At 39.2% G+C, this 21,023-nt stretch overlaps 1 protein-coding gene across 1 annotated transcript in view; it reads right to left on the reverse strand.

The window, feature by feature from the left end:
* Positions 1–21,023, reverse strand: part of MYO3B (myosin IIIB) — a 331,558-nt gene that overhangs the window by 128,610 nt on the left and 181,925 nt on the right. Inside the window, exons 22-24 of the mRNA XM_036422089.2 lie at positions 15,629–15,708; positions 10,770–10,847; positions 7,040–7,245 (exon numbers count right to left, since the gene is read on the reverse strand). Coding sequence (XP_036277982.1) covers positions 7,040–7,245; positions 10,770–10,847; positions 15,629–15,708 — 364 coding nt within the window. The remainder of the gene's footprint in view (positions 1–7,039; positions 7,246–10,769; positions 10,848–15,628; positions 15,709–21,023) is intronic.

Here is a 21,023-nt window from a genome sequence, read left to right on the forward strand (position 1 = left end):
ACTCCTCCCCTCTACTCCCTAACTTGGTTGCCCCTAACTGTCCCCATGCTGGCCTGGTCACCCCTCACACCACACCCCCCCCTTCCCACTAGCCTGGTCACCCCATACAGCCTGCTTGTTCAGTCTTGGTCACCCCTCACTAAACCCCTTGCCTGCCTGGTTGTAGGCAGTCATCTTGTGAGGGTATTAGGGTTAATTTGCATATTACCTCTTTATTTTTTAGAAATTTTAGAGGAGCCCCAGGCAGGTGGCTTAGCTGTTTGGAGTGTTGTTCCAAAAAGTTGTAATTTGATTCCCAGTCAGGGCATATATGGAAGACAACCAATTGATGTTTTTTTCTCTCTTTCACTCTGTCTTTCCTTCTCTCTCTCTCTTTTTTTCTCTTTCTCTCTTTCTCAAATCAATGAACATATCCTCAATTAAGGATTTAAAAATAAATAAATAAATTTTAGAGGAAATTGTATTCATAATTATTTTTTAATTAAAAATTAATTTCAAATATTAAGTAAATTGTTATAGTTTAATTACAATGGGCTCGGATCCTGATAAAAGAATCATGTAGCTACTAATTTGATTGATATCACTTGCATCTAGGTAGAAACGCCCCCAGTTATATGGCAAAGTGTTAATCCTTTTCTAGTTTAAAATATCCCTCAAGGGACCCTCAATCTACATCAGTGACCACCCAGACTGTGTACTCAGATACCCAGGACCATTATCGGAACAATTCAACCCATATAAATAATTTTCTCCTATGTAGATAAAAGAGGGAACGAAGCTATTTTGCCTCGGACAATTTGATAATTACCCCCAATTGCCCACTTCCCTTTAGTGTGTATAAAAATCCAGATTTAGTTTATTAAGTTCTTTCTCAGATTTACCATAAGCCCTTTTATTTTAATTTTTGCCCTTCATGTTTAGCCTTCGGTAAGACAGAACAGCTGGCCACCATCTGTTACCAAAAAATGAAAAATTTAAAAAGCCATTATATACTTAGGAAGACTTCTAAATTTGGGCCTTGGAATAAGAAATCACAATATATTATTATGATATTTTTTCTTTTCCAATTCTGATCTTTTATTACAATCTATATTAAATAATGGAAGTCCTGAGGTCATAAATTCCTTCTAATTCAGTTTTACTCATACAGCACTCCGCACATACAATAGGCACTTAATAAATATTTTTTTATTCTGATGCTTGCTCAGAAACTTTAAGGAGGCCTTCTAAAGAAAAAAAAAACACACAAAAAAAAACCCACTGGAAATTAGAGATTGAGGTTGAGTGTGCTCACAAATTAATTGATAATAAAAAGTTAAACATTAAACTGATTATTCTGTTTTACAACTGACAAAATTATTAATGTATATTTTTTTCTGAATGAATTCTAGAGCTTGATTTCTCAATTAATATTGGGTTTGTTTAACTGTCTCATTTACATATTTTGGGGATGGGCTTTGGAATCAAACTCATTTCCTATCCTGACTCAACCACAAACTATCTGTGCCACTTTAAGCCAGTTTCTTTCTGTATTAAACTGGAATGATTTCATTGATTTGGGGGCCATTTCCACTGTTAAGGCTCCACTAGCATGAAGCCTGCCATAAATAAGTAAGTGGTCAATAAATGCCCCTCTCTCTTCTTCCCTTCCTTTCTTTGACAAAAATCTATTTTTCTTTTCTCTAACCAAATGTATATGAAGAAGTAGCTAACAATCTTTCCTCTGAGTTATCCCTACACCAACATGTTTAGGGGTGAGCTGATATCCTAATATATAAAAAGCCAGGGGATGTCACAGCCAAACAACTGGATAGATGACTAAACACAGGCTGTTGGGCAACAAGGCTGGCAGGGGGGTTAGTGAGGGACAACCAAACAACTGAACAGCAGGCTGCATGGGGTGACCAGGCAGGGGCAGTTGGGGTGACCAGACTAACATGGGAACAGGGAGGGGGTACAGTTGGGGGCAACCAGGTCGGCAGGAGGGGCAGTTGCGGGTGACCAGGCTTGGGGTGGCGGGGAGAGGCAGTTAGAGGCAATCAGACAAGCAGGCAAAGGTGGTTAGGAGCGATCAGGCAGGCAGGCAGGTTAGCAATTAGGAACCAGTGGTCCAGGATCATGAGAGGGATGTTCAACTGCTGGTTTAGGCCCACAGTCAGACATCCTCCGAGGGGTCCTGGATTGGAGAGGGTGCAGGCTAGGCTGAGCCCCCACCCCCACCCCCAAGCACGAATTTCATACACCAGGCCTCTAGTTTACTATAAAGATAATAGAGCATACTATAACAGAAATGGCTAGTATAGGTCAGCTGATGGACTAGGCAGTGGCTGTTTATAGAGTCCTGAGTTGGGAGGAATTTACAACCACGTCTGGACTCTGAAGATAATGTGCATCTTTGAGGACCAGATCTGCAGTTGGGGTTGGAGGGTTAAGTGGCACTCATTTGCTATCCCTGTACCAGAAGTATCCTTGCATTCTCCCTACTTTTTCTCCTTTTTCTTCACTTTTTCTTTTCTCTGTCTCATTGCTATCAGTATATAACATAAGGTAGTCCCACTGACAATTGTTTTAAGGATTGTCCCAGCAGGGATGGAGTTTTTTTTTTTCAGCCATTGATTTTTATAGAATAAGTTGGTGACCAATCCAACTGCATTGATACTATCAAACACCTTCATAATGTCTTTCTCCCTGTTTTCCACTGTTATTTCTTCTTGTACTGTTTCCATAATGTGGCCATTGCTCCCTGTGTTTCTATTTCTGCATGGGTTCTTCCTTATAATTGAATTAGGTCTTGAGGGTGCCCACAATGCAGACATTAAGGGAATCAGGAAAGACAGCCTGGGCTTGTTATTACTACCAGCACTCGGGATTTTTAGTGACTAATATTACCTCTTTAAATCACTTTGTGAATCATCACTTCAAATTTCAGGCGAATTTGCATAGCTGTCAACTACAGAAATGATTTTTCTGGTATTTGAAGAGGTAAAAGACATCTGTCAGCAATGTGGGCTCCATGAAAAAGGCAGAACCCTGAAAGAATGAGGTTTGGGATTTTGAAACATCTGTAGCTACAGGCAAGTTAGGAAGATCCTCAGTTTAGGCAAGGCCAGCCTGAAGCCATCTTGCTCCCTAAGGAGGAAGGGAAGTGATTACAGAAATTCTCTTCAGGCTATAGCAACCTGCAAAGACCAGATACTGCCACCTGCTAAAGAGGCACCTGAAGGGAGCTATTTCATCCCTCTGGCCTCAGTCTCCTCATCTGTGAAATGGGAAAGTTGGACTAGGCCAGTGCTTAGAGTCTTTAAATGGTATTATAAAAGGCACTCTTATAGTATTTTTTGTTTATTGTACTAACCAAGACTATAACAATGGCAATGTAAGAATTAAGAGAGTAAAGAAGTCATCTAAGCCGAAACCGGTTTGGCTCAGTGGTAGAGCATCGGCCTGCAGACTGAAAGGTCCCAGGTTCGATTCTTGCCAAGGGCATGTACCTTGGTTGTGGGCACATCCCCAGTGGGGGGTGTGCAAGAGGCAGCTGATCGATGATTCTCTCTCATCGATGTTTCTAACTCTCTATCCCTCTCTCTTCCTCTCTGAAAAAAATCAATAAAATGTATTTTTTTTAAAAGTCATCTAAGGTCTCACCTACATAAAAATCATCAACACACACACACACACACACACACACACAGGGAAGGGTAAGCAACTCACTCTCTCAATTAAATTAACAAAAAAGGGTGGGAATGACAGTATACAAGAATCGCTGTTGTTAGAGATCTCTCCCAGAGAATGCCACCTCTCAACTGCTGCCCCTGGAAGGTAAATGCAGAGACTGTACACATAGCATGCAATATGTCTTACTTGTAGTGTTGAGGCTGTCCATTATCCTTCCTAAGTATTATCTCTTAATGTGTCTCTCACTGCTGCGTAATAGATTTGCAGGTAACTAAGGACCCTGTTCACCTTGCTGCAGATAAACTCGCTAATCTGAATGGCACGTTGTGATCTATTCTATGGCAGGCTCTCACCTGTGTTGCTATAGGTGAAAATAAATTCAAGAATGTCCTGTGAGAGGCAAGGCATGGCATGGCCACTGTAGCTCCTGGATTTTTTATATTTCATTATTAACTGCTGGCTCCCCGGAGAAATAAATAGAAGCTTTTTTCTTTGAAAATTAAAATTTGGATTTCAGTCTTTCTTGTCACAGATATTTGGATTCTTCCGTGACACTGATTTTTCTCTCAACTCCTGTTCTGTGGGCCAATACTAATCTTGGGGCTCTGTCAGGGATTGCCAGGAACCCTGTCCTCATAGCTGAAGTTTTCAGAGTGATAACTAATGATATTTAGTTCACTTTGCAAGAGCTGAAAGAATTTGCTGCACATTTAAAACTGCAAACACGCCTTTCTGTGGTAATGGAATGAAAGTGTCCTCAGTCTCTTGTCTGCTTCTGCTCAGGCAGGCACTTCTGCACTTACTAATTCTTAAACTGCAGTGATGTAACTGAGTAGCTTGGAAACCTGTGAGAACATTGTAAACATCTTGACCACGCCCTTACTTTGCCTCCTGGAATCTGGCTATAAAATGAAGACTCATAGGCTGTGGCACTGTCTCTCCTTCTGAGTAAAGTGTCCCACCTAGCCCCAGCTATATTCTCTTGTCTGTTTGCTTTAATCCTTCACCCCCCCCCCCCCCTCAGGTTCACCACTGGCCATGCTGGATGCTGTACAGAGGGGACTTCCAAGTCACTTTGCAGAAAACTCAAGGATGAAGGGGGAAGGAAGTATCTGCAGAGTTGGGTGACATGGGGAAGTCCTTCCTCATTCTGAAACCCAACAACACGACCCCCAAACACTGCCTTTTAGATATGCACATTAGGATTTCAGTCCCGAAGGCCAGGAAGTAAAAAAATAAAAAAGATAAAAAGTAACATTAAACAAGCCTTCATCTTTTATTTACCTCTACCTGATAAACCTTGAATGGCTGTATTCACTGCCTTTGTTTTGTCTGCATATTTCCTGCTAAGAGTTTACAAAACAGCACTCCTGAACAGGAAGATAAGAGGTGAACCTATTTGTTGAATAACATCAAGGGAGAAAACTGCTAACTCACCCATTTTGTTGTTAAATTGCTCAAAAGGATCAAAATACCAATTAACTTGCTGGCTCAGAAATCTTTGATACCCTCAGATTTACTGACTTTTTGAAACTCTTGTTCATACTTGCCTACTGGCTTTCTGATTATGAACAAAGATGTGCCGATTTGTATAGCATTTGACCTGTATTCTTAAACATTTTTATGTATTCAACACGTAGTGGCTAAACATACTTGACTGGCAACATTCATGTGCTAAAATAATCTTTTTCTTTCTTGTTCCACCTCTAAATTTAAGAGGAAAAAAAGAGGCTCAAAGACACTTCTTTTAAAAAAGCCACTGCATTCTTATTTTTAATTCAAAAGCTTTCACTGCAAGTAACTTTTTTTGCCATGTCTTCTCCATGGCATGTAGAGGTGTTTGGAAGATTTGATGAAGCAAAGACCATTTTAGGCCTCATTCTTTGAGCAACTTTTGGAAAAATTACCTTGGCCATAAGTTCCAGAAAGGAGGTAAAAAGAAAGTAAAGATAACCGATGGGGTGCGACAGATTTTACAACAGATTTTAATTTTCCTCTCTGGATAGCCTCACACAGAGTGCTTTTCAGAGGTAGTTCTTTTGTTATCGTTGTCCTTTATTTCTTCACAGAAGGTTTTGCAAAGATTCTACTGTAATCATATGCATCCATAAGGTATCCCTACAGCAGTGGTGCAGAAAAGAAGAGCAATTCATTCATTCCAAGATAAAAGCAACTTCTGGATTTAAAAAGCTCCACAGAAATCTGTTTTAGCAAACACTGGGCTGAGGAGATTAAAGTGTGGATGCTGAAGTTAGACAGCCTGTGTTCAAATTCTCGCTCTACTATGTATTAGCTTGGGACCTGGAGAAAGTCACTGATTTCTTTCTGTGACTCCGTTTTCTCATCTATAAAATGGAGATAATAAAGTGAATGAAAAAGGGGTTTTATAATAAATCTGACAAGACCAATGACCAAAAGTAACCTCAAAGATGATCTGATCATAAATTTCTAACTGGACAGGTCAGGAGTGGGCAGTCATATCCCAGGCCTATAAAAAGGTGGGGTGTTTTTGTTGTTGTTGTTGTTATTGTTTTTGTGGGGTTTTGTGTGTGTGTGTGTGTGTGTGTGTGTGTGTTTTCTTTTTGCCTTAAGCAAGCCCTGACCATTGTTCTTAGGTTAACACATCTTTGAAATGTCAGAAGTGTTTCCTCTTTTGCAGACCCCTCTGAGGCATAACCACTCTCAAGAGAGCACATAATCTTGTCAACTGTTCTGTAATCCAATCATACAATTTCCTGGCCTTGCTTTCCTGTACCTTCATGTACTAGTGATCTTTTTTAATTCCAGTGTATGAGAAGAACTGCAAAACTGTCCTTCTCCAGAGCATCTGAGATCTTGTTTCCCAAGTAAACCCCTAACATCTATAGGTTTGGACATTTCTTATGTCTACAACAACAGAGTCTAGATTACTGGGCTGCCCCATGGATCAAATGATATTATACATTTAGAATATGTTAGGTGCTGGGTAAATGTTAGCCATCGTATCATGCCATGCCATCATTTCAGCCTGAGAGAGGAGTGGGTGGCTGGGTGCACTCACATCTGCCAGAATCCTGACCCATTTATGGAGAGATACTTTCATCCTACCAGTTAAATAGCTGAAGGTATTTAAAACATCTAAATATCTATGAACATTTTTCTATTCTCAATGTGATCAGAAGGGAACTTAATCTGTCCTCTATCTCTAGATCACTGCAATTTAGTTGGAACACGGTAAAAATGCAACATTTAAGCAAGTGAAGGCTAGTAACTGATAACCAGTCAATTACACGTTTGGAGGCGAGTGGGCAGGAGGAGTGATCTCAGGGGACAGGAATGGCCATGGCAGAGCTGCATTTAATGTTTCCCAAGTTGCCAGGCTGACCTTTTCACAAACTCTTCGAAGGGGATGCGGTGGGAATAGCCCCGCTGGCGGATGCGGACGGTCTCCAGGATCCCCGTGGAGCGGAGCTGCACCAGCACCCTCTCTTGGGAGAACTTCAGGGCCTCTCGGTCATCGTTGGGCTTGATGCAGCGCACGAAGTGGGGCTGTCCCACCACCATCTTGGAGAGCAGGTCCATCAGAGAGTACTGACGGGAAAAGCACATGGAGTGAGGTTACCCCAATGTAATGGAGAACGCCAGGGTCCTCTAGAGCAGTTTATTGGCTTGTAAATGACTCATGGACTTTTTTTTGAGGCTGAACAAGAAACCAATAATAAGAGGTGATGACATAAGTTCTGACAAGTACATACAGCTGCTTGCAGATTCTTTTAAAATTTTTTAAATTTATCTTTATTGTTGAAAGCATTAGAGATGTCTCCTTTTATCACCCTCCTTGCCCCCTTCCCCCACTAACCCTTTCCACCCACCTTCTGCCCCCTTCCCCCACTAACCCTCTCCACCCACCTTCTGACCCCTCCCCAGGCCTTCACCACACTACTGTCTATATCCATGGGTTATGCATATATGCATATAAGTTCTTTGATTAATCTCTCTCCACTTTGACACACACCCCCCCGAAATATGTCAGTCTATTGCACACTTCAATGTCTCTGTAACTATTTTGTTCATCACTTTATTTTGTTCATTAGATTCCACATATAAGTGAGATCATGTGACACTTGTCTTTCTCTGGCTGGCATTTTTCTTTCTTTTTTAAAAATATATTTTTATTGATTTTTTACAGAGAGGAAGGGAGAGGGATAGAGAGCTAGAAACATCGATGAGAGAGAGACTTCAATCAGCTGCCTCCTGCACGCCCCCTACTGGGGATGTGCCCGCAACCAAGGTACACGCCCTTGACCGGAATTGAAACTGGGGCCCTTGAGTCTGCAAGCTGACACTCTATCCACTGAGCCAAACTGGCTAGGGCTGGCTGGTTTATTTCACTAGCATAATTCTCTCCAGGTCTCTCCATGCTGTCTCAAAGGGTATGAGATCTTTCTTTGTTATAGCTGCACAGTATTCTTTAAACATCACTAGTGCCAAGCAACGTCCCCATGTGGCAGAGGCTTAGCTGCCTAAGAACATACTTAGGTCACCCTATAACTCCATCGCCAGATCTAGCTTCTGTCTGGTATTCCAAGGTAACACTCCAGAAGCTATATCTGAAATTTAAAAAGTCCAGCTTGTAGGGTAGGGGTTATTGTACTTGGGAACCACCAGAAAGTCTAAGCAAAATCCTATTGATACCACTGATAAAGGAAACCAGAAAAAGAGGGCAAAGTAAACAAGAAAACTGGAGGGGAAAAAAGATTATAATGAAGATCAAATAACATATGCCGAGTAGCTGGCGCAGAGAGAAAGCACATGGGAAAGCAGAGGGTGCTGTGCAAGGGAGTCTCAGGCGTTCCTTAGGGCCATCCACCTTTGCAGCCCCTTTTGGACATGCCTGCAGGAGCAATTACAAGCCACCCAGGAAATCAGTCCCATTACTTCAAAATCACACCTCTTACTGGTCCAAAATGGTATTACCTAGCTTGCCAATACACCTTATTTCCTGAATTTATCATTTGGGGAGCAGTATTTTGAGGACACCAAATGAATTGTCAGGGTATATTTCTGGAAAACTATAAGCTAGAGCACATGTGTCAAACACAAGGCCCGAGGCCCAAATCCGTCCCGCCAGGCCTTGCAATGTGGCCCGCACTGCGCTGTCATCACTGCACTCCGCTGCGTTTCCATCACAATGACAGTTTATGACTGTTCAGTAAACCATTCGGCCCGCGATTTAGGCTGGATTTTAGATTTTGGCCCCTTCTCTGATTGAGTTCGACACCCCTAAGCTAGAGACTTCTCTGCTGATAGAAGGACTTTTAGGATCTTGGGAATGACTTTACAGAGTTGCTCAGAGCCTCCAAGTCCCATCATACACACACAAAACACACACACACACACACACACACACACACACACACACAACACAAAGAGGACATAGCTGCTAAAGGGGACAAGATAAGAAGTGGCAAAAAGGAGATATATGTAATACTTTATTCTTATATATTTTTAAATATATTTTATTGATTTTACATAAAGAGGAATTGAGAGGGATAGAGAGTTAGAAATGCTGATGAGAGAGAAACATCGACCAGTTGCTTCTTGCACACCCCCTACTGGGGATGTGCCCGCAACCAAGGTACATGCCCTTGACTGGAATCGAACCCAGGACCTTTCAGTCTGCAGGCTGACGCTCTATCCACTGAGCCAAACCAGTTTCGGCTAGACATATGTAATACTTTAAACAATAAAGAATTTAAATTAAAGAAAAAGGAAGAAGTGGCAATTAGAAATGCACAAATATGAATGATGAAATAGGGGCTGAATGCCTTCCTGCCAGAGAAACTGTAGCAGGGATCACTACACAGAAAAAGTGCTGGACTCAAAAGGCCCCTGTAATTCATAAGCTGAGCCTACTTCTAGGCTGCCTCTGAAGCTTAGTTGGCTAGGTTAGACTATTGGCTTTAGATCCTTCTTGAACCTGATAGCTTTCTATAAAGCTGGCTATCCATGGTGCTGGCTCCAGGGTCCTGTCCTTCAGCCTGCCTGGCAACTCCAGCCCCCGACCCAGCCCCCACCTGACTTCCCATCCCCACCGCACAACATTATCATTTGTTCCTGAGATTAGTAGTTCTGTCTTGGGCCTACAGCATCTCCTCCATGAAGCTAGCTGGACATGAGCTCCAAGTGGGACACCATCTCTAAGGGCTTCCAACCCAAACTGTAATTTAAAGATAAGCCAATCTGTGCAAATCTGGTACAAGAGTATCCATGTCTTATCTTTCCTATATAATAAACATTTAATAGAGTCCTTCGATAGACAATGTTTTCACTCGAAGGAGTCAATTTATTGTAGTATTGAAATGTCAAGAATTGGTCAGCAGAGATGGGGAATAATTGGGTTCACACAAACAGGTCTTGCCATAGGACAATTCAATTTAGGAAAATAAAGTCAAAGCTAAGATAGATTCTCTCAGGACCTAAATGTGATAAACCACCTCCTGAAATGTTATTAACTACTTCGCTTTTCAGTAAATATGCTGGGAAAGCGGCTGACTGCGGTAGCTTTAAGGCCAAGCAGCAGCTCCCATGCTAACAGAATCAGCACTTCCAACGCCCAGGGCTGTGAGCCAGTGGCTGAGAGAGCTCTCTGTAGACACTTAGGGTTTCGTCTGATCGTTCTGTGATCAGGGAACACTGCACTCAGAGGCAGAGGTTTCTGGCTATGCTATTTTCTCTCTACACCCCCGCCTTTCTTACTTGGCTTCTTTCAGTGATTCTATCAGGTCTGGGTCTCTGAGGGAAGGATTGGCAAGTCCTCTTTGTTAGTAGACAGAATACAGATCAAGAAGACCTCCTGCCCTGGCTGGTGTGCTCAGTGGTTAGAGCGCTGGCCCATACAATGAAGGGTCACAGTTCAATTCTGGTCAAGGGCATCTACCTGGGTTGCAGGTTCCATCCTGGCCCTGGTAGGGCCTGTGGGAGGGAACCAATCGATGCGTTTCTCTTATATTGATGTTTCTCTCTATCTCTCCCCCTCCTCCCTTCCACATCCTCTAAAAATCAATGGAAAAAATACTCTCAGGTGAGGAATAACAAAAATGAAGAGTTCATACCCGGAAGTAAGAAGCCACGGTCTGTCTCTTCATGTTGGTGGTTTCTTCCGGATGCCGTATTACCTCCAGAGTATCCACCTGAACACCATAAGCAGAGAGACGTGGTTTGAGGATTCAGATAATTTATTGTCTGGCTTTTTCAAGATCTGAAAGGCTGTTTGGTCAAATATCTAAGAGGTCTTAATGTTTACAACACAATAGTACACACTTTGGGGAGAATCTTTGAAGACATATCAAAGAAAAACAGAATTTGCATGGTTCTACTCGCTTGACAATGACCTCACTCTGCCACGTACTAGAGCATAACCCCAATCAGTGGTATGTCTATACTTCTCCATGTCCCATTGGGCCCCTGCTAAGTTCTCCAATACTGTCACATGAGAACAAACTATTTTGTACAAGAACACTGGCATAGGCTCATGAAGCTAGGTGATTATAAAGACATGAACCCAAAGCCCAGTGGCCTTCCTGCGGTCAGACCTTGATGCTGCCACCCCCTCCCGCCTCCCACAGTTCCTACGTGCTCACTTGTGGACCGGAGCTTGGGATACATCTGTTCCCAATCACTTGTCCCAACTGCCTAGGCTGACTGGAAGGAACTTATGAGTAAAAACAATTGTAGGAATCAAAGGCAAGCAGCCTGTGTCTCGTTGTCATAGCTCAAAAGCAAGCGCTCTGCTCCTGCACACACGAAGCTCTTCGGCTTGCAGAGAGCCCGAGTGGCATGCAGTGCTGGCCTCCACCATGCGGCTCCCCATCTGCTCTGAACAGGTGGCAAGAGAAGCAGGAACGTTCAAAAGGAAGATGCTACTGTCAGCACGGGTGTTCCGCTCGGCAGACTGTGGTCCCGGCAGCCACTTCCCTGTAGCCTTGCTCAACAAACGTGAAAAGTGGGTGCTAAAGGAACAGGGTGCAAGGGGCAGGGAGAATAACGAGGCTTACCTCCAGAGGTGTTTAGGAGACTGTGCACACAATGGAGGAAGAGCTTTAATTGGATAAAGACACACGGGTTTATTTAAGAAAGGGAATCAATGTGGAGCCAAGTTTTTAAAAGCTAGAAAACTCAGCCTACGTAGTGAGCGAGCAGAAAAGTGGGACCCTCTCTAAGTGAAATGATGTTGGGGGCAGTGTGGCTTTCTTTTGCTAGGCTGCATTCCCCAAACCATCCCTTTATTTGTACGCAGCTGAAGCAATGGTATACCTGCTTGGGTTTGACTTGTAATTGTTTTTGTTTAATGAGAAAGGAGGAAACAAAAGCTCTGTGTTAAGAAGGAAAGCTGCACTGAAGTAAAAAAGGGAAAAGCAAATGCAACACACCCACCCCATTGCAGAGGCACTGTGCTTTCTCCAGAGCCATCTGCCCAAAGGCGTCCTCCCCCACCTCACCTTCATTGGGATGGATGACGGAGCTCAGAACTAGTGGGGTTTGGGGCACACTTTTAGGAATGTCCCCCCCACTTCCTTGGAGTCAGAGGTTCTCTCTGAAGAACCACATCTTGTTCCAAAGACTTGCTTTTCCTCCATCATTTCCCTCCCTTTTTATTCAAATCAGCCAGCCAGTGACAGTCCCAGAAAGAGCAGCTAAAAAGCTCATACACATTTCTTTTATTAGTAAAATTTACCTGTTACCACCCCCTCAAAATGCACAATGGACCTTGGCATTTGAGAATTTAACAGCGTAGTGATCAGAAAATTCTTGATATATATTAATTCTGCAGAAACATAATTTAAATTATGTATTGTTTTCAATATCAGAACTATCCCCTGCAGAAAACTGGAATAATATAGACTGAAGCAACAGTTCTTTCTTCCAAAGGTATAGATTTCCTGGGCTCCCCTGTCTAACCACCCAGCGTGACTGAGTTCTGTCCTTATATTTACATACAGAGTAACTCTGGGAAGTAAGTAAAAATCTATTCTATGTTACATACAACCTGGAAATGATAATATTGTCTGTATTCGTTCATCACCTATATTCAGTACTATATTTTACAGAACAAATAATATGCTATTAGGATATCTTTTAATTTAAGAATTTGGAAAGGTCTTCAGTTGGTCAAGGTCTCTTTCATATTTGCATAATCACAGGGTTCTTCTAAACATGAAATGAAGCTAATATAGGAGAGGGGCATGAGCACTATATAAATCAACTGAAGTCAAATGTAGTTAAGTCAGGGGCCTGCTACATGCTGCCTGACATGGAACTGGGCTGACCAGACAAAAAGAAAATCCCTGCAAAGATTAATAGCTACTCACCACACCTTCCTGTTTATTCAGACCATTAAAGCAAAACGCAGGCCACAAAATATACCTTGTAAAGGGTTAATCCCAACCTCTTTCTACATTCAATTTCCCCATACCAGCCATTTTCCATAGAAAGTACAAACAGATATAAGCTCAATCTCTAGAGATGGTTAGAGTCTTTCTTCCTCCTCTCTCGAGGAAAGTCTGCCACTCCGTCTATACCAGGTGTACCAGTTAATAATGCAGATTTTTTTCAATAGCTGGAGTTACACATATGTTGATATATATGTGATTTGATATGTAGGCTATTTTGTTGTATTGACAGCAAGCTTAAAATGTCAAATTTTCTGAAGGTGTTAATATCATAGATATTTTTACATTTAAAAATGTCGAATTTCATGCCATTAGTTTATTTTGAAGAAAAAGTTTCATATACTTCTGGAAGCTTATGATGAACATGCTCCATCTCAAGATACTTGTGAACGCAGGTTTAAACGCTTTAAAAGTAATGATTTCAATGTGAAAGTCAAAGAACGTCCAAGTCAACCGAAAAAGTTTGAAGACCAACAATTACAAGCATTACTGGATGAAGATGCATGTCAAACTCATAAACAACTTGCAGAAAGATTAAACGTTGCTCAGCAAACAATTTCCAATAGGAAAGGTTTTAAAGAAAGGAAAATAGGTGCCACATCAACTGAATGAAAGACAAATAGAAATATATGTATGTTAGATAAGTATGAGCTGTAGTGCTACTGGCCTTAAGTTCAATGACATAAATATTGTAATTGAAATACTATTTTATGTAAAGAAGTAATGTATGTAAATCATTCTTTGTAAGAAATATGTATTAAATAAGTTGTCTTTGAATAGAAACAGAAATAAAACAAAATTATATATTAATCAATTGTAAAAAATGTGACCGGAGGCTTACAGGAACCTAACTGTATATTTCCCTTAGGAGCAATGCTTCAGTATTAACTGATTCAGTGTTCAAAAAGCAACTCTATAAAACATGACTTATGTCAATAACAAGAATCAACTCTATTTAACACAAACAAAATTTTACATGTAATATCAAGAGCCTCTCAGGATCACTGAAAATCCTATGTAAATCTCTTCTAGGCACCAAAATACCCCATGATAACTAGTCCTAATATCTTGAAATAAACTTACGATATTGAAAAGTAGAGTATTAGACGGGACTGTAATAGCAATTTGAGTGTTACAATTATTATTAATAAAAATGATCTGATTCTTTATTAAGTGCAGGTGAGTTTTATTCTCAGAAGTAAGTACAGATTTGTATATCAATTTTGGGATAATATTCAAAAATAACATGAGTGGCTGTATTGCTTATTAAATTGAATTTATTGGGTGACATTGGTTAACAAAATTATATAAGTTTTAGGTGCATAATTCTACAACACATCATCTGTACAGTATATTGTATTTCACCATCTCAAGTCAAGTCTCCATCCATCACCATTTACTCCCACACCCTCCTCCTTCTCCCCAATCCCCTAACAATCACCATACTGTTGTCAGCCAGCTCTCTATCTATGAGTCTATCTCTACTTTGCTTCTAGATCATTTTGTATATTAAATTCCACATATGATACTTGTCTTTCTCTGACTGGCTTATTTGACTTAGCATAATGATCTTCAGGTCCATCCATGCTGTTGCTAAGGGTAAATGTTTTTGTTTTTGTTTTTGTTTTTTTTACAGCTGAATAAATGTACCATAGATTCTTTATCCATTCATCTAATGTTGGGCACAGGGTTGCTTCCAAATCTTGGCTATTGTAAATAACACTGCAATGAACATAGGGTTGTATGCTTTTGAATTAGTGTTTTGGGTTCCTTCAAATAAATTCCCAGAAGTGGAAATCACTGGGTCATAAGAGAGTTCCATTTTTAATTTTTTTAAGTAACTCCATACTGCTTTCCATAATGGATGTGCCAATCTGTATTCTCACCAACAGTGCACAAGTGTTCCCTTTTTTCCACATCCTAGACAACACTTGTTTGTTGATTTATTAATGATAGCCATTCTGACAGGTGGGAGATGATATCTCATTGTGGCTTTAATTTGCATTTCTTTGATGATTAATGATGTTGAGCACCTTTTCATATGTCTATTTGCCTTCTATATGTCCTCTTTGGAGAAGTGTCTAGTCAGGTCCTTTACCCATTTTGTAATTAGATTGTTTCCCAGAAGTTGTTTTTCTTCCAAGAATGTCCTTCTCCTTCTCATCTATTACAATGGTATATAAGCCCCAAAATCTAATTGCCCCTTTGAGTTTTTTGGTGAACTCCTGTATGAACATGATTAAAATCTGCTTTTTCTCTTGCTAATCTATCAGTTTGAGTTACTTCACAGTCCCCCAATTACTGAACGTAAGAGGGTAGAGGAAATGTTTTCCCCCTGACACAGGATTGTAAAGGATTCTATGATGTTGTTTCAAATTTCCTAATACTTGATTCATAAATACCTTTAGTCTATTTTTCAGATTGCCCAAGTAGTTGGCCAGATAAAGAAAATGAAGGTTACCCACCTAGAATTATTCCCACCTTTTAGTCCACGTTATTTTGGGTACAGACCTATTACTCACCTTGGCTTTCCCAGCACTGAAATGTGGAGGCAAAGATCTTGAAGTTGCTGTTATCCTGGCTCTTGTCTGGGCCAAGTTACCTGGGGGCAAAAAGATAAAGTAGTTAAAGTAGAGGAAAGGTAAGGGAATAGGATCCTGAGTAAATTTCTCTTTGTGTTCTTATATTTTTCTAAAACTTTCAAATGATCTGCTCTGAATTTGTAAAAGTTGAAAAATTTTAAATTTGAAACTTCAATGATATTAATTATAAATGAATTATAATTATTTATAAGAAATAATTTGTAAATAATGTATCATATAAATTGAATTTCTATTAGTTTCATAAGCAAAAAAGAAACAACAAAATGTCTTCAATATATTTAGCAAACTAGGAATAGAAAAACCACATATGAAAAGCCCACAGCTAACATACTCAACAGTGAAAAATTAGAAGCTTTTCCTCTAAGATAGATAACAAGGCAAGATTCCCATTTTCACTACTACTATTCAACATAGTCCTGGTAGTCTTAACTAAAGCAATTAAGCAACAAAAAGAAATAAAAGGATCTAAATCATAAAGAAGTGAAATTATATCTGCTTATAGGTGATATATTTATTATATGTAGAAAACCTTAAAGATCCCACAAAAAACAACACACACACAAAAAAAAAACCCAACCTGTTAAAACTGATAAATGAATTCAAAACACAGTTAAGATATAAAATCATATACAAAAAATCAGTTGTATTTCTATATACTAAGACTGGAAATCTGAAAAGTAAATTAAGAAAGCTACCCCATTTGTAATAGTATTAGAAAGAATAAAATACTTAGAAATAAACTTATTTGAGGTAAAAAAAAATTATACACTGAAAACAACAAAAACATTCCTGATAGAATTAAAGAAGACACAAATAAATAAAAAGATATTCTGTTGTGAGGGAGGAAAATGAAATCTTTTTCCTCTGCTCATTTTGGTTCTTTGTCTGGGGACCTGCAAATTAGACTGAAAGAAAACAGATTAATGAGAAAAACAAGCATATGGTAAGTTTATTAACACATACATTGCACATACACATAGGAGTACTCAGTGATAACTAAGTCAAAGAATGGTTCTAACATCTTAACAAAGGGACAATAAATTTGTAAAGAAGCAACAAAACAAAGAACTTTGTTTCTGGGCAGTAAATTGTGGGAAGGTAATGGAAGATAAGAACTAGTTAGTAAGTTTATTCTTTTGGTGTTGTTTCTAGAGTTGTCTGTGGTGATTAACTTCTGTCCTTCCTGATAGAGAGAGGAAGGCAAAGAACTTGTAAAAATTTATATCCTGCTTTACAGTTTGATATCCTGCTCTTAAGCAAATAGTAGGCAAATAGGGAATTGGGCAGAGAATTTCTGTTATCTGCTTCTTGGTTGCCTTTGATTATCTTCCAATCAAAGTAATCCTTACTAGAGTTCCATAGTCTGCTACTCTTCACTGTGTTTTTGAATTGGAAGACTTAATAGTATTAAAATGTCCATGCTACTCAAAGAAAACTATAGAATCAATACAGTCCCCACCAAAATCCCAATGCTATTTTTTTGCAGAAATAGAAAAAGCAATATTAACATTTATATGGTACCACAAATGACTCCAAAGGTCCAGAACAATCTTAAGAAGAAAAATAAAGTTGAAGGCTTCATACTATCTGATTTCAAAATATATTATAAAGCTGCAGTAATCAAAACAGAATGATACAGGTATAATGATAGACATATAGATAAATGGAACAAGAGAGAGAATAGAAACAAACCCATGCATGTAGAATCAAATCATCTTTAACATGGTGCCAAGACTATACAACGAGGAAAGTATTGTCTCTTCAACAGATGGTGTTGGAACTCTGGACATCTACATGCAAAACAATGAAACTGATTCCTCTTACACTATATATGTGTGGGGTCCAGAATGAATCACCCCAAAATGTTCTGTGTATGCAAATTGTTTTGAGCTAAAGGCAATTTTAGCCCCAGGCTCAGGAGAAACTTCTGTCCCTGCCCTTAACTGCCTAGAGGAATTCAAATTAGAGACCTTGCCCATAAGAGATTGTCAAATATAACCTCTTCTGCCCACCTACTTCACAAGGCAAACTTTTATGTACTAAACATCTGCTCTTCTTATCATGCAGCCCCCAAGGTACATTACTTCAGATCCCAGCTCAGAATGTCTTATGTATCTCAAGTCCCCTTTCTATCTCTAAACCTCTCCTGAATACCGGGTTCCCGTACATAAATATGTATTAAATTTGGATACTTTCACTTTCTAATCTGTTTCCTATCTATTTGACTATTAGACCACCCAAAAGAACCTTGAAGGAAGAGGAAAGTTTGTTCCTCCTCCCCCATACATGAAAGTCAACTCATATAGGACTAATGACTTATAAGTAAGTTCTGAAACTATTTAAAAAATCCTAGAAGAAAATGTGGGGGAGCATTATAACACTGGTCTTGGCAATGATTTCTTAGATGGGATACCAAAGCACAGGCAGCAAAATAAAAATGGAAAAGTTGGATTACATGAAACTTAAAGCTTTTGCACAGCAAAGAGAACCTTCAACAGAGAGAAAAGACAACCTAACAGAATGGGAGAAAATATTTGCAAACGATATATCTGACAAGAGACTGATTTCCAAAATATGCAGTTGACCTTGAACAACTCTCTGAGGTTGTGTCAATGCATGTGTCAATATAAGAAACATCCAAACCTGTACAGAATTTTCATGATGAGAGGGCAGGGCACGGCGAGGCTAACGCCTGACTCCATTTTGTACTGTGGGGCAGGGCGGAGCTATCCTCCATTTTGTAACTGGACCCCCCTCACCCAACCAATCAGGATCAGCCAAAGCAGTGACATCACCACCCTTATAAAACCCCTTGACCTGTCAAAGTTCGGCCTCTCTTCCATCCTGCTGTCAGTGTGAGTGGGACAGAGCCCACGCTAGCATTTTGTTTATTGCATCGGACTCGGCTCCCTGGTGGTCCTTGGGGATCACGAAGTCTAGACGTAACAATGACTTTATTTGAGCCAAACTGATGACATTTTGAATGTTCAGGGAATGACAGTTTGTAGTTTCTTTTATACTTTTAGAATTAAGGAGGAAATTTATGGAAGATTACATGAAATAAGGTGGAAAAACAAAGAAAGCCCAAAGTGAGTAGAAGAAAGGAATTAATAAATATCAAAGCAAAAATAAACAAAAAAGAGTTTAAAAAAACAATACAAAAGATCAATGAAATCAAGAGCTGGTTCTTTGAAAAGATAAATAAGATTGACAAGCCTTTAACTAAACTCATCAAGAGAGAGAGAGAGAGAGAGAGAGAGAACCCAAATAAATAAAATAAAGTCAGAAATGAAAGAGGAGAAGTAACAACTAACACCAAACAAATACGAAGTATTTTAAGAAAATATTGCAAATTATTTGCCAACAAATTGGACAATCTGACAAAGTGGATAAATTCCTAGAAACATACACTCTTCCAAAGCTGAATCATGAAGAATCAGAGATTCTGAATAGATAGATTAAAGATAGTGAAATTGAAGCAATAAATAAATTTTTTTTAAAGTCCCAAAAAACAAAAGCCCTGGAACGGATCCTTCTCAAACTTTTCCAAAAAATTCAAGAGCGAAGATTTCCAGGTTCATTATACAATGCCAGCATTGTCCTAATTCCAAAACCAGATAAAGACAACAAAGAAAGAAAGTTATAGGCCAATATCCCTGATGAACATAGACTCTAAAATCCTCAACAAATCCTTAGCAAACCTCACCCAGCACCGGTGCTTCCTGTAATAAAAAGTGCATTTTCTGAATCTTCCGAGTGCCTGGTTGTCTGTCTTCCTGCCGCTTGGAAATTTACCGTAACATGGTAAACTTACATAAGGAAATACTACTTAAAGGAAAAAAGAAGGAAATTTTACCTTTTGTGACAGCCTGGATGGACCTAGAAGGTATTTTGCTAGGTGAAATAAGCCAATCAGAGAAAGCTAAGTCCCTAACTTCTACATTGCTCAAGGGTCAACAGTAACAAGGATCTTTTATAACTTAAGAGCAAAATATCAAATCAAATCAAATAACTTAATTAAAACATAAGCAAAGGATTTGAACAGAAATTTCTCCAAAGATCACATACAAAAGGCTAGCAGGTATATAAAAAGATGTTCAACATCACTAATAGTGAGGGAGATGCAGATCAAAATCACAATGAGATATCACCTCATATTTATTAGGAAGGTCATTATAAATGAAGGTGAGCAAAATGCATTATCCCAATATACACCTCTTTGGCATATTGATTATAAGATGGTTAACTTTAAGAAACAGCAGCCACAAGTGAAGCTCTGAAAACTGAGTAGAAGTAATCCTTTTGCAAGGAACATTTTCATTTATAAGAGAAATCCTCATTTGTAAGAGTGTCCCCTTTCCTGTACTGGAAAACAGAATGACTCTAAATCTTGAGAAATTCTTATCAGTACAAAAGGCCAGGACTTCAATATATATAACAATCTTACCCTTGTTTACTGTGCTTTTCTTGGTCATCTTACACAACTGCCATCCCCTCCTCCCCCCAATCTGTTGTCTTTAGCTAGAGATTATATTTATGATGGTGGCTTGGGCCATTTCAAGGAGTTACTAAGTTTCTTGGGTCCCTCTCACATATACAAGAGGTATAATTGTTGTTAAACGTCTGTGTTTTTTCCTCCTGTTAATCTGCTTTTTCTTTTTAACCTGTCTTTTTATTGCAGAGTTTTCTTAACCAAGAACCTAGAAAGGTAGTAGGAAAATTATTTAAAATTATTAAATTTTATTTAAAATTTTAACTTATAAAACAATAACAGAAAATAGCAAGTGTTGGTGAGGATGTGGAGAAATTGGAACCCTGTGTACTACAGATGAGAATGTAAAATGGTGCCATTGATATGGAAAATAGTATAAAGTTTAAAAATTTTTAAATAACCTCAACATAATAAAGGCATATATGACAAACCCACAGCTAACATTATACTCAATGGGAAAATAAATAAATAAATAAAATACCTAGAAATAAATTAACAAAGAAAGTAAAAGATCTATACCTGGAAAAAATAAAAAATAGAATTACCATATGATCCAACAATCCCACTTCCAGGTATTTATCCAAAAGAATTGAAAACAAAATCTTGAAGAGGTATTTGCATTCCTATGTTCACTGCAGCATTATTCACAATAGCCCAGTAGAGTGTTAGCATAGGTAACTAGCTACTTATTAATAAAGGAAGCAAGCAAATGGAATCATACATTAAGCCAGTGTGGGGAACATTCAGCCTGCAGACCCTACAAGGTCCACGAAATCATTTGGTCTGGCCTTGCCAAGGAATTAGGGGTGAGTTAATTAAATG

The sequence above is a fragment of the Pipistrellus kuhlii genome, unplaced genomic scaffold (assembly GCF_014108245.1).
Source record: "Pipistrellus kuhlii isolate mPipKuh1 unplaced genomic scaffold, mPipKuh1.p scaffold_m20_p_7, whole genome shotgun sequence".
Classification (NCBI taxonomy): Eukaryota; Metazoa; Chordata; class Mammalia; order Chiroptera; family Vespertilionidae; genus Pipistrellus; species Pipistrellus kuhlii.